The 14,687-nt window shown below is 39.8% G+C and overlaps 1 protein-coding gene across 4 annotated transcripts in view; it reads left to right on the top strand.

Moving 5' to 3' along the window:
* The window catches only part of LOC102180889 (transmembrane protein 45A), a 111,746-nt gene that overhangs the window by 96,581 nt on the left and 478 nt on the right, over positions 1-14,687 (top strand). For 3 of the 4 annotated variants that reach the window (XM_005674852.3, XM_018059361.1, XM_005674851.3), the window contains 2 exons: positions 1,221-1,366; positions 10,874-11,177. In XM_005674852.3, coding sequence (XP_005674909.1) covers positions 1,221-1,366; positions 10,874-11,024 — 297 coding nt within the window. In that variant the 3' untranslated portion in view covers positions 11,025-11,177. Of the gene's footprint in view, positions 1-1,220; positions 1,367-10,873; positions 11,178-14,687 lie in introns of those variants that run through there. The other variant, XM_005674853.3, reaches the window with a different exon arrangement.

The raw sequence follows: 14,687 nt of genomic DNA on the forward strand, positions 1-14,687 counted from the left end.
AAACAAAGATCATGGCATCTGGTCCCATCACTTCATGGGAAATAGATGGGGAAACAGTGGAAACAGTGTCAGCTTTTATTTTGGGGGGCTCCAAAATCACTGCTGATGGTGACTGCAGCCATGAAATGAATAACTTTTCCTTGGAAGAAAAGTTATGACCAACCTAGGTAGCATGTTGAAAAGCAGAGACTACTTTGCCAACAAAGGTCCGTCTAGTCAAGGCTGTGGTTTTACCAGTGGTCATGTATGGATGTGAGAGTTGGACTTTGATGGAAGCTGAGCACTGAAGAATTGATGCTTTTGAACTGTGGTGTTGGAGAAGACTCTTGAGAGTCCCTTGGACTGCAAGGAGATCCAACCAGTCCATTCTGAAGGAGATCAGCCCTGGGATTTCTTTGGAAGGATTGATGCTAAAGCTGAAACTCCAGTACTTTGGCTGTTCATGTGAAGAGTTGACTCACTGGAAAAGACTCTGATGTTGGGAGGGATTGGGGGCAGGAAGAGAAGGGGGCGACAGAGGATGAGATGGCTGGATGGCATCACTGACTCGATGGACATGAGTTTGAATGAACTCCGGGAGTTGGTGATGGACAGGGAGGCCTGGCGTGCTGCAGTTCATGGGGTTGCAAAGAGTCGGACACGGCTGAGTGACTGAACTGAACTGAACTGAACTGAAGATCATGTCATTTGTGAATATAGATAGTTTTACTTCTTCCTTAATAATGTGGATGCGCTTTATCAATTTTTTCTTGACTAATTGCACTGGCTAGAATTTCTAGTACAGTGTTAAGTAGAATTGGTAAAATAAGAAACCCTTGTCTTGTTTCTGATCTTAGGAGACAAGCTTTCAGTATGAATATAATGTTACCCATGGGCTTTGTTTATTTTAAAACCTGTTTTTCAAAACTCTGATTTTGAAATAATTTAGGGAAGCTGAGCAACTTAGAATCCTAACATATTCTCTGAAAGTCCACCAATATCCAGAGATGATTACTATTCATATCTTGAAAATTGATCTATAAATATCCTTAACATTTTTCCAAGAGTATTAACTAGTAGATATTGTCCATTTTAGTAAAACAGGTAGAGTTTCTTATCTGTAGCATCTCAGATAATGGGAGTTATGTTACCGTTAATCTTGAAACGAAACATTTTGAACTGCACCATCTTTGGGAATATGGCTGGTACTTCTTAATGTGTGCTCTTGTTTTAAATTACAGATCGGGTTTGTCCTTTATCCTCCCAGTGGAGGTCCTGCATGGGATTTAGTGGATCATGACAACGTTATGTTTCTCTCCATATGCTTTTGCTGGCATTATGCAACAGCCATTATCATCGTTGGAGCAATTTATGCCTTTGTCACCTGGTAAGTTAGTGCTTTTGTTCGTAGAAGTTCTATTTTTTGGTTTATGATCATCAAGACTCAACAGGACTGAAATTTAAGTTCAAAGAGGTATTTCCCTCCTTAGCATTCCACAAAACAGGGTAATATAGCAGAAAATTATCTCTAAGCACATACATTTCCAATAAAAAGAATAAATGCTGGTGTAAAGTTGGAATAGCTAAAAAGTGCCTCTGCTGTGCTCCTAACCTATGCATCACCCTTCAACACACTCTTCTGTGCCTCCATGTCTTTGCATATGCTGTTTTCTTTTCCACAAAGTCCTCCCCATACTTGCAGTGAGCCCCCTCCATTTCCCCATGCACACCTCAGTTATAGAATTTCCCAAGCTTGTGGTCATTCTTGACAAACATGTATGTCTCCCATTAAGTTTGAGTATCTGATTAATTTGACATTTACTGCAATACTTCTAACAGTAAGATTCAGTTAGATGATCCATGTTTTTACGAGGACTTTGATACAATATTTCACGATGAATGAGGAGCAATATACAGATTGCTAAGAACCCATATTCTAGCTCTGCTGCTTGTCAGCTATATGACTTAGGATAGATTATTTAATCACCTTAAATATCAGTTTTGTTGTTTAAAAGATGAAGACCTAAATGAAAATCGTGTATTTCAACTGCCTACAACATAATAAGAACTCAACGAAGATTCTTCTTTTTCTTGTGCTTGTTCTTTTTTTTTTTTTTTTTTTTCCTGGTTCCTGTGATAGATTTCTTTTTAAATTGAAGTTCAGTTGACATGCAGCTTCCCTGGTAGCTCAGCTGGGAAAGAATCCTCCTTCAATGCAGGAGACCCTGGTTCAATTCCTAGGTCAGGAAGATCCCCTGGAGAAGGCATAGACTACCCTCTCCAGTATTTCTTGGGGATTCCCAAGTGGTAAAGAATCTGCCTGCAATGTGGGAGACCTGGGTTCTACCCCTGGATTGGTAGGATCCCCTGGAGGAGGGCATGGAAACCCACTCCAATATTCTTCCCTGGAGAATCCCCATAGACAGAGAAGCCTGATGGGCTACAGTCCATGGGGTTCCAAAGAGTTGAACACGACTGAGCAACTAAATACAGCACAGTTGGCACACAATATTATACAAGTTTCAGGTGTTCAACATAATGATTCAGCTTTTATATACATTGCAAAATGACCACCACAATAAGTCTAGTTATACCATTTGTCACCATGCAGATTTACAAACACTTTTTCCCTTGTGATTATAACTTTCAAGATTTACCTTCTTAACAACTTTCAAATCTACAATGCAATATTATTGATTATGGTCAGCATGCTATATATAACATTCCCATGATTTATTTCTTTTATTTTCATGTTTTAGCTTTTCATTTGCTATTAGAGTACAGTTGGTTAACAAGGTTGTGTTAGTCTCAGGTGTCCAACAAGGTGATTCAGTTCTACATATACATGTATCTATTCTTTTTCAAATTCTTTTCCCCATTAGGTTGTTATAGGAAATTGAGCAGAGTTCCCTGTGCTATATAGTAGGACTTTGTTGGTTATCCATTTTAACTATAATAGTGTGTACATGTCAACCCCAAACTCTCTAAATAACCCCCATTCCTCCCCCACCCCGCCATAACCATAAGTTCCTTCTCTAAGTCTGTAGGTCTGTTTTATAAATTAGTTCACTTGTATCATTTCTTTTTAGATTCCGCGTATAAGCAATATCATATGATATTGCTTTCTCTGACTTACTTCACTCAGTACGACAATCTCTAGGTTCATTCATGATGCTGCACAAGGCATTATTTCATTCTTTTGTATAGTTGAGTAATATTCCTTTATATATATATGTACCACAAATTTGTTAATCCATTCTTCTGTCCATGGACATTTAGGTTGCTTCCTAAATGTCTTGGTTGTTGTAAATAGTGCTGCAATGAACACTGAGGTACATGTATCCTTTCGGACCATGTTTTTCTCTGGGTATATGCCCAGGAGAGTACCAAAGAACTGATGCTTTTGAACTGTGGTGTTGGAGAAGACTCTTGAGAGTCCCTTGGACTGCAAGGAGATCCAACAAGTCCATTCTGAAGGAGATCAGCCCTGGGATTTCTTTGGAAAGAATGATGCTAAAGCTGAAACTCCAGCACTTTGGCCACCTCATGAGAAGAGTTGACTCATTGAAAAAGACTTTGATGCTGGGAGGGATTGGGGGCAGGAGGAGAAGGGGATGACAGCGGATGAGATGGCTGGATGGCATCACTGACTTGATGGACGTGAGTCTGAGTGAACTCCGGGAGATGGTGATGGACAGGGAGGCCTGGCGTGCTGCGATTCATGGGGTTGCAAAGAGTCGGACACGACTGAGCGACTGAACTGAACTGAACTGATGCCCAGGAGTGGGATTGTAGAATCATATGGTAGCTCTATTTTTAGCTTCTTAGGAAACCTTTGTACTGTTCTCCACAGTGGCTGCACCAGTTCACATTCCCACTGACAGTGTGAGAGGGTTCCCTTCTAACACCCTCTCCGACATTTATTGTTTGTGGAGTTTTTTGATGATGGCCATACTGACTGGTGTGAGGTGACATGATCATTTCAAGATGCAGAAAAATCTTTTGACAGAATTCAACACCTATTTATGATTTTAAAAACTCTTCAGAAAGTGGACACAGAGAGTACATACCTCAAAATTATTTGGGTACATCAGTTCAGTTCAGTTCAGTTGCTCAGTCATGTCTGACTCTTTGCAACCTCATGAATTGCAGCACGCCAGGCCTCCCTGTCCATCACCAACTCCTGGAGTTTACTCAAACTCATGTCTGTCGAGTCGGTGATGCCATCCAGCCATCTCATCCTCTGTTGTCCCCTTATCTTCCTGCCCCCAATCCCTCCCAGCATCAGGGTCTTTTCTAATGAATCAGCTCTTCGCATGAGGTGGCCAAAGTATTGGAGTTTCAACTTTAGTGTCAGTCCTTCCAATGAACACCCAGGACTGATCTCTCTTAGGATGGACTGGTTGGATCTCCTTGCAGTCCAAGGGACTCTCAAGAGTCTTCTCCAACACCACAGTTCAAAAGCATCAATTCTTTGGTGCTCAGCTTTCCTCAAAGTCCAACTCTCACATCCATACATGACCACTGGAAAAACCATAGCCTTGACTAGATGGACCTTTGTTGGCAAAATAATGTCTCTGCTTTTTATTATGCTATCTAGGTTGGTCATAACTTTCCTTCCAAGGAGTAAGCGTCTTTTAATTTCATGGCTGCAATCACCATCTGCAGTGATTTTGGACTCCCCCAAAATAAAATCTGACACTGTTTCCACTGTTTCCCTATCTATTTCCCATGAAGTGATGGGACCAGATGCCATGCTCTTAGTTTTTCGAATGTTGAGCTTTAGGTCACCTTTATCACTGTCCTCTTTCACTTTCATCAAGAGGGTCTTTAGTTCCTGTTCACTTTCTTCCATAAGGGTGGTGTCATCTGCATATCTGAGGTTATTGATATTTCTCCCGCCAATCTTGATTCCAGCCTGTGCTTCTTCCAGCCCAGCATTTCTCATGATGTACTCTGTATAGAAGTTAAATAAGTAGGGTGACCATATACAGCCTTGATGTCCTCCTTTTCCTATTTGGAACCAGTCTATTGTCCCATGTCCCATGTCCGGTTCTGTTGCTACATATACGTTTCTCAAGAGGCAGACCAAGTGGTCTGGTATTCTCATCTCTTTCAGAATTTTCCACAGTTTATTGTGTTTCACACAGTCAAAGGCTTTGGCATAATCAATAAAGCAGAAATAGATGTTTTTCTGGCACTCTCTTGCTTTCTCGATGATCCAGTGGATGTTGGCAGTTTGATCTCTGTTTCCTCTGCCTTTTCTAAAACCAGCTTGAACATCTGGAAGTTCACGGTTCACATATTGCTGAAGCCTGGCTTGGAGAATTTTGAGCATTACTTAGCTAGCATGTGAGATGAGTGCAATTGTGTGGTAGTTTGAGCATTCTTTGGCATTGCCTTTCTTTGGGAAAGGAAATGGGAACCCACTCCAGTATTCTTGCCTGGAGAATCCCATGGATGGAGGAACTTGGTGGACTACAGTCCACAGGTCGCAAAGAGTCGGACATGACTGAGCAACTTCACTTTCACTTTCTTTGGGATTTGGGTACATACCTCAATGTCATTTGAGTACATACCTGAAAGGTCATATAAGACACACCTACAACTAACATTATTCTCAAAAGTGGAAGGGTAAAGGCATCTCCTCTAAGATCAGGAAAAAGACAAGGATGTCCACTCTTGCCCCTTCTCTTCAACATAGTTTTGGAAGTCCTAGCTATGGCAATCGGAAAAGGAAAACAAACAGAATCCGAATTGGAAAAAGAAGACGTGAAACTGTCATTGTTTGCAGATGACATGATGCTATACACAGAAAGTCCTAAAGATGCTATACGTAGAAAATCCAAAGAAAACCACTGGAGTTCATCAGTGAATTTGGTCAAGTTGCAGGTCAGAAAATTAGTGCACACAAATCTATGCATTTCTATACTCTAACAATGAAAGACCAGAAAGAGACATTCAAGAAACAAACCCATTTACCGTCTCATTAAGAATAATAAAATACTTAGGAATAAACCTACTTAAGGAGACAAAAGACCGATACTTTGAAAACTGGGAAGTTTGTGCCTCCTGATACCCTGCATCTATTTATGCCCACCTCTCCACATTCTGGCAACCATTCTGTATCTGTGTTTTGTTTGTTTTTCAGATCTCACAGATAACTAAAATCATATGGTATTTTCTTCTTTGATCCCTTATTTCACTTAGCATAATACCCTTAAGGTACAGTCCATTCTTGTTTATGGCTGAGTAATATTCTATTACATACATATAAAATATTATAAATATAAACATATAAATATCTCAGTTGAGCTAATTTTTGCAGATGTAAGACAGTGGTCCAGTTTTATTCTTTTGCATGTGGCTATCCAGTTTTCCCAGCACTGTTTTTGAAGAGACTGGCCTTTCCCTACTTTGTATTTGTGCCTTCTTTATTGTAAATTGACTGCCCATATTATGTGTGGGTTTATTTTTAGGCTATCTAGTCTGTGCAATCGATCTTTTTATGCCACTATGATACTGTTTTGATTTTACAGCTTCATAGCATAGTCTGAAATCAGAAAGCATGCTTCCTCCAGCCTTGTTCTCCTTTGCAAGAGTGCTTAGGCTATTCAGGATCTTTTGTGATTCCATACAAATTTTAAGACTGTTTGTTCTATTTCTATGAAAAATACCTTTGGTAATTTGGTAGGGATTGCATTGAATCTGTAGATTGTTTGGGATAATATGGACATTTTAATGATATTCTTCCAATGCATAAGCATGGAATATTTTTCTACTTATTTGTGTCTTCTTCAATTACTTTCATCAGTGTCTCATAGTTTTCAGTGTATAGATCTTTCATCTCCTTAGTTAAATTTGTTTGCATATATTTTATATTTTATTCTTTTCAATGCCATTTTAAATGGGATTTTTTCTTAACTTTTCTTTCTGATAGTTCATTGGTAGTATATAAAAATATAAGTTTGTATATTAATTTTTTACCCAGCAACTTTACTGAATTTATTGGTTCTGGGTTTTATTGGTGGAGTATTTAGGGTTTTACATATATACATATATATATATATGTATATAGTAATTTAGTCTCTAAGTTGTGTCCAACTCTTGTGACCCCATGGACTGTAGCCTGTCAGGCTCCTCTGTCCATGGGGATTCTCTAGGCAAGAATACTGGAGTGGGTTGCCATTTCCTTCTCCAGGGGATCCTCCTGCCCAGGAATTGAACTCAGGTCTCCTGCATTGCAGGCAGATTATTTACCAACTGAGCTACAAGGGAAGTCATATATATATATATATCTGCTAAGTCACTTCAGTCATGTCCGACTCTGTGCAACCCCATAGACAGAAGCCCACCAGGCTCCCCTGTCCCTGGGATTCTCCAGGCAAGAACACTGGAGTGGGTTGCCATCGCCTTCTCCAATGCATGAAAGTGAAAAGTGAAAGGGAAATCGTCGCTCAGTCATGTCCAACTCTTAGTGACCCCATGGACTACAGCCTACCAGACTCCTCTGTCCATGGGATCTTCCAGGCAAGAGTACTGGAGTGGGGTGCCATTGCCTTCTCCAATATATATATATATATACTATACATATATATATATATATATATATATATAGTATCATGTCATCTGCAAATAGTAACAGTTTTACTTCTTCCTTTTCAATTTGTATGCTTTTTTTCCCCTTGCCTAAATTTTCTGAGTTACAATGCTATTTTGACTAAAAGTGGCTACAGTAAGCATCATTGTCTTGGTCCTGATTTAAAGGAAAAAACCTTCCTGATTTCATCACTGAGTATGATGTTACCTGTGAGCATGTCATATATGGCCTTTATTAGGTTAAGGTATGTTCTCTTTATACCCACTTGTTGAGAGTTTTTTTTTTTAATCATAAATGCAACTATTGAGATAATCATATGATTTTAATTATTCTTTTTGTTAATGTGATGTATCATATTATTGATTTGTGGATGTTGAACCATCCTTGCATCCTTGGATTAAATCCCACTGATCAGGGTACATGATCCTTTTAATGCATTCTTAAATTCAGTTTGCTAATATTTTGTTGGAGATTTTAGTACCTATATTCATCAGTGATATTAGCCTATAATTTTATTTTCCTGTGTGATATCTTTGTCTGATTTTGGCATCAGAGTAATGTTGGCCTTGTGAAATGAGTCTGGGAGCATTCTCTTCTCTTACATTTTTTGAAAGAGTTTGAGAAGGATAGGTATTTAAATCTTTTTTTAATATCTGTACTGTTTACCAGTGAAACCACCTGTTCTTAGACTTTTCTTCATAAACAGTTTTTTGTTTGAGATTACTGTTTCAGTCTTTTTCCTAGTGATTGATCTATTCAGATATTTTATTTCATGATGATTCAGTCTTGGAAGATGTATGTTCCTGGGAATTTATTCACTACTTCCAAGTTATTCAATCTGTTGGTGTTTAATAGTTCATAATACTTTCTTAATCCTTTGTACCTTTTTTTTTGGTATCAGTTGCAATTTCTCCTCTTATATTTCTGATTTTGTTTATTTAAGCCTTCTCTTTTTTCTTAGGGAGTAAGGCTTAAAGTTTGTCTATTTTATCTTTTCAAAGAACCAGCAGTTTGTTCCATTGATCTTTTCTATTGCTGTTTTAGTCTCTATTTCATTTACTTCTGCTCTGATCTTTATTATGTCCTTCCTCATAATAACTGTGTGCTTGCTTTGTTCATTTTTTCTAGTTCCCTTAGATGTAAAATTTAGGCTGTTTATTTGAATTTTCTATTATTTCTTGAGGTAGACCTGTGTTGCTACAAATAAATTTCATCTTAGAACTGCTTTTGCTGTCTAGGTTTTGGTATGTTGTATTTCCATTTACACTTATCTCTGGGTATTTTTAAATTTCTCCTTTGATTTCTAACACTGGTGCTAGCAAGTTAGAAAAAGAGTGCAAACATGGTGGCTGCTAGTGCTGGCACTAGCAAAGTAGAGGGGGAAGAAAGCAAAAATGGAACCTGCCAGTGCTTCCATTCCTGGAGAGAATCCTAACAGATTTCTTCCTTGCTAGTAGATGCTCTAAGGTTAGGAAATGAATTCCATTCATGTATGGTCTAGACACTTTTCAAACTGTGGGTTTTATGTTGTATGGCCAGGTGGGCGAGGCTGCATGCAAGCCCTTTCACAATGGAATCTCTGTTCCTTACACCCCTTTGGTTCTTCTCAACATCAGCCCTGTTGGTCTTTCAAAGCCAGATGTTTTGGGGCTCATCTCACCAATGCAAGTCCCAGGGGTTCGGGTGCCTGATATAGGACACAAATTCTTGCTCCTCAGGAAGAAGCTCTGTATCTGTGAGATCTCTTTGATTGTGAGTCTTCATACTGGGGGTGGGGTCTTTGATGGGACCATGTCTCTGCCTCTTTTACCCATCTCATTGTGGATCTTGTCCTGTGTTGTAGAGGAGCTCTTTGGCTAGTGTTCAGGTCTTTTTTTTTTTTTTTAATAGGGAATTGTTCCTTATGTAGCTGTAGATTTGCTGTGTCCATGAGAGGAGGTGAATTCAGGACCTTCCTAGGCTGCTATCTTGAACCACCTCCCACGCTCACTCTTGTTCTTTTTATTATTCCTCTTGTTCTTGTTCTTCTCTTGTATCAAAAAGTGTATAAGGTATAGACCTTATGGGGAGAGAGAGACAGTTTAAATATAGTACGATACATGGAAATAGTGTAAGAATAAAGCACTATTGGAACACAGAGGAGGCCTCCTCACAATTGAGAATTAAACTGAAGCTTGAAGGATTGTAGGAATGAAAGAAGTGAGTTTGGTTCATTATTATTTCTATTAGCATGGTAGCTAATGCGAAACCACAGTTGGCTTGGCTGATTCCAACTATTGATCATGCAGGCTCCAATCCTTCAGACTTAAGCATTGATTGAAGATTGTTCTATATCTACAGTCATCATATAGACATGAGCTCTGTGTGATTATTGAGCACTTGACATGTGCCTGTGCTGTGCTTAGTCGCTCAGTCCTGTCCAGCTCTTTGCAACCCCATGGATTGTAGCCCACCAGGCTCCTCTGTCCATGGGGAATCTCCAGGCAAGAACACTGGAGTGGGTTGCCATGCGCTTCTCCAGGGGATCTTCCCAACCCAGGGATCAAACCCAGGTCTCTTACATTACAGGCGGACATGTGCCTACTGCCGCATTAATTTTAATTAATTTAAATATTCATATATGCGTAGTGATACCATATTGGATAGTACACATCTAGCATGTTCTCTAAATCCCTAAATTGCAGTAGCTGATTCTAGACCAGAGGGGTCTCAGACTCTGCCTGAACCAGCTTTCTAGTCCTTTCTCTAGACATTTACCCGGGTTATCTCTCCTGCTCTGTGCTTCTTTGAGCTTCACTGCTAAAGAGCTTTGGTGTTGTGTCTCTGGGTGAGGAAGTCCTTTCCTGGTCTAGCTTCCATTATGTCTCTCGTATATTTTGGGTCAGCCTACCTTGATCTGTAGTTACCCCTTACTTGAGGTCTAAGTTTCCTTGGTGGCTAACATGGTAAATAATCCACCTGCAGTGCAAGAGACATGGGTTCGATCCCTGGGTTGGGAAGATCCCCTGGAGGAGGGCATGGCAACCCACTCCAGTAGTCTTGCTGGGAGAATCCCCATGGACAGAGGAGACTGGCGGGCTACAGTCCATGGGGTCTCAAAGAGTCAGACACAACTGAACAACTAAGCACAGCGTAGTACAGAGGTCTAAGTGCCATGGGTGCTGGGAAATTCTACCTTCTCATTGAGTGATTTCTATTAGTCCTATTCAGTTCCCTCAAAGCATATGTATGTGCTGGTGGTTAAGGCTCACTCTGTCATTGAGTGAAACTTGACTTCTTCCTCTGTTGTTTTAGGCTGACTTCTGGGCCTCATCTCCTTAGGGGCTGTGCAGCCTCCAAGAATAAAGCCGGCATTCAAGCAATCTCTCTACCCCATGTCAGCTCCCATCCAGAGCCAAAAGAAGACTATTGTCTCTTCCTGTTTCAAAAACCTTCAGACCACTAATGAATCTCATATCCACCTTTAGTTTTCTGGAAACCGGAAACTCCATGTTTACTGTTTCAATTGGCTCTCCTTACCCAGAACCTTTGACTTATTGACCACATAGTTACCTCTACCTGGCATATCCCAATTAAATGCTCATCTCTCCTGTGAAAACTTCTGTGATTGTTTTAGTCTTTGCTTATCTCCCTTCATGAGTTTTACAGTACTTTAGTCTCTAACACACATTTTAACAGTTGCGATCTATCTTGTGATATTTACTATTAGCTCATGTTAGTCTCATCTGCTACCTAGATTGTTCACCTGCAGGAAAAGACCTTTTTTCATATCTCTCACAGCTCTTGTCATGCTCTCAAAATTATATAGGTACCCAATAGACACTTATTTCTATTTTAACAGATCTGTTTCAGAACTACTCAAATAGTGTTCAGTTGTTTGGAAATAATGTTTTATATGCTTTTAAGTTTCACTCTCATATTGCTCTTGAAATATAAGGCCAAAAACATGTGTTCTAGTGTATTTTTATATAATGTTAAGCAGTAGCTTAAAGAATATCATGAAGAATAAATACAAACTTTCAGTGAGGTCATATGTAGTTCCTGCAGTCACGAAGAGTTTTGAAAATCTGTTCATCATGGTTTGACTGTGAACTGGATTGTAACTCAGTCACAGCTGATGGGTTTTGAGGACATTCTATCAGAATTTATTTGACAGAGCACAAAGATCACCATGGAAACAAAACTGGGTTATGAAACTCCTACCTTCCAAATCTCTGAAAAATGAAGCCGTGCTTTTCAGCTTTCCAGAATAATGATTTAAGGATTGCCTCATCTAGTCCCATGCCCGCTGTTCTCCTCATGACAGCTCATAGGACAGGCCTATCTTTATGAAATCTTTATTGTATTTCATGTATAACACCACTGTGGTACAGAGCTATTTAAAAAGCCCCTCTGGATGGACAGAGAAATATTACCCATTTTCAGGTTGGTCTTCAAGGAGACGACTCTTGTGAGCCATACTGAAGAAATAGAAATGAACAAATTCATATCAGATTGTAGTTTGCCTTTTGAAAGTTTGATTTCCAGATCGACTCTGGAAGTATACCCAGAGTCTCAGCTCTGCTCTTATATTAACTGAAAAGAACATGTGGGAGCAAAAGCCCAGACACACCCTGACCTTAATTTCCTGGACTTGCATGATTCCAAGAAATAACAATTATTTGCACTTCCTTTTATTACTCTATCCCTCAATCTGATACCACCCTAATGGCAGAAAGTGAAGAGGAACTGAAGAGCTTTTTGATGAAGGTTAAAGAGGAGAGCCAAAAAGCTGGCTTAAAACTGAACATTCAAAAGTCTAAGGTCATGGCATCTGGTCCCATCACTTCATGGCAAATAGATGGGGGAAAAAATGGAAAAAGTGGCAGATTTTACTTTTTTGGGTTCCCAAATCACTGTGGATGGTGACATGAGATTAAAAGCCATGAGATTAAAAGATGCTTGCTCCTTGGAAGAAAAGCTATGACCAACCCAGACAGCATATTAAAAGCAGAGTCATTATTTGCCAACAAAGATCTGTATAGTCAAAGCTATGGTTTTTCCAGTGGTCATGCATGGATGTGAGAGTTGGTCCATAAAGGAAGCTGAATGCCGAAGAACTGATGCTTTCGAACTGTGGTGCTGGAGAAGGCTCTTGAGAGTCCCTTGGACAGCAAGGAGATCAAACCAGTCAATCCTAAAGGAAATCAGTCCTGAATATTCATTGAAAGGACTGATGCTGAAGCTGAACCTCCAATACATTGGCCACTTGATATGAAGAGCCAACTCATTGGAAAAAACCCTGATGCTGGGAAAGATTAAGTGCAGGAGGAGAAGGGGGTGACAGAGAATGAGATGATTGGATGGCATCACCAACTCAATGGATATGAGTTTGAGCAAACTCCCCGAGATAGTGAAGGACAGGGGTGCCTGGCATGCTGTAGTCCATGGAGTTGCAAAGAGTTGGATATGACTTATGACTGAACAACAACAGCAACAGATACAACTCAGAGAGCAGATGTGGGAAAAGGAGGAGTCCTTAGATTCTGTGTTAACAATTAGTTGGTAATAAGTAGACAGTTCTTTATTTTCTAGGAGTCATCAGGAATAAATCTAATGAATGAAGTAACTAATTAATTCCTTTCATTTAGCACATATTCAGATTTTGCAATATGCAGGTGACTGTGTGGGTTTAAAAATGACACACTGTCCCAGTTGTCCCCTTAGTTAGAAGTATTGGCCTTTCATGAGAGTAGTGCATTGGAGTTGAGGACATTGGGAGCAAGGTCAATGGTTAACTAATTATCAAGGCAAATGACTTTGAGTCGTTTTTCTTGGCTCTTGATAAGTCAATAGCTGTTACTGATATTGCTCAGTTGTGTGTTGGAGGAATTAATGGTGAGTTGCAAGTGACTGAAGAATTACTTCTGATGGCCACCTGGTGCCAAGAGCCTGGGAGAGATTGAGGGCAGGAGAAGTGGGTGACAGAGGATGAGATGGCTGGATGGCATCATCGACTTAATGGACTGAGTCTGAGCAAACTGTGGAGATAGTGAAGGACAGGGAAGCATGGCGTGCTGTAGTGCATGGGGTCCCAAAGAATCTGACACGACTGAGTGACTGAACAACAAGATGAGTGACATAAACTCCGGGAAGATCGTTCCACAAGCCCACTAAATCATTAAATATGTGGTCAGGCATTCTGTACCGGACATCGTTCTAGACTCTGGCAAGAGTTAAGGCAGCAAATAAGATGAAGTCTCTGTTCTTCGGAAGTTCATACTCTAGTGAGATCCAGAGCACAAATAAAAACTAGGTATATTGTGAGGGGTGGGCCAGACCTTCACTGGGAGCAGAAAGGCAGGAAACAAGTATATAGGTACAGATAGGCTAGTGACATTTTTTTCCCAAAAAATGAGAATGATTTTATTTATCAGTTTGTTTCCATATTGTGTATTTCTGAAAGTTAGCTATGTTTTATTGACATAGTCACAGTGAGATGGCTTCACAAATAATCCTGCACAGGAAAAGCTTTACCTAGTTTTTATTACATCAGAGAAGTCAAGAGCCTGCTGAGTTTCTGCCACCAAGAAGTTTCATATCTTCCAATGCCAAAATGATAATTTCCCGACCACACCTACAGATTCTCTTAATCTATGCAAATAGTTAGAAGAATACAGGTCACTTCTTTCAACTTCTGAATGCATCCAGGACCATCACATGCAACAGAGCAGCTTGGGGCCAGCAAAGAAGCAGCTCTCTGAAGACACAGTAAGGGCTGCAGTACAGCCCAGACTTGACATGGGGCTCGACGTGGGGAAGGAGATGCCTTTGTGTGCTTCCTTCTTAGAGAAGGCTTCTTTAACACACAGCTGAGCTCTTTTGTCTGGGCTTACTTCAGTTCAGAGATTCTCGTTTGTTTTAGAAATTATTAAAGTTATAAATTTTGAATATGATACAAAAAATCATTACATATTAGAGCTTTATTGTGTTTGTTTGCTTATATGCAGCTTTAATCCACAAAATGTTTGCAGGTAGCTCCAAAGACAAATAAAAGTGATTTTCTTTTTTGGGGTACCTCTTCCATTTACACAGATCATTTGGAGTTTGTTGTACTATAGATACAGAT

This window comes from Capra hircus, chromosome 1 (genome assembly GCF_001704415.2).
Source record: "Capra hircus breed San Clemente chromosome 1, ASM170441v1, whole genome shotgun sequence".
In the NCBI taxonomy this organism is placed as follows: domain Eukaryota; kingdom Metazoa; phylum Chordata; class Mammalia; order Artiodactyla; family Bovidae; genus Capra; species Capra hircus.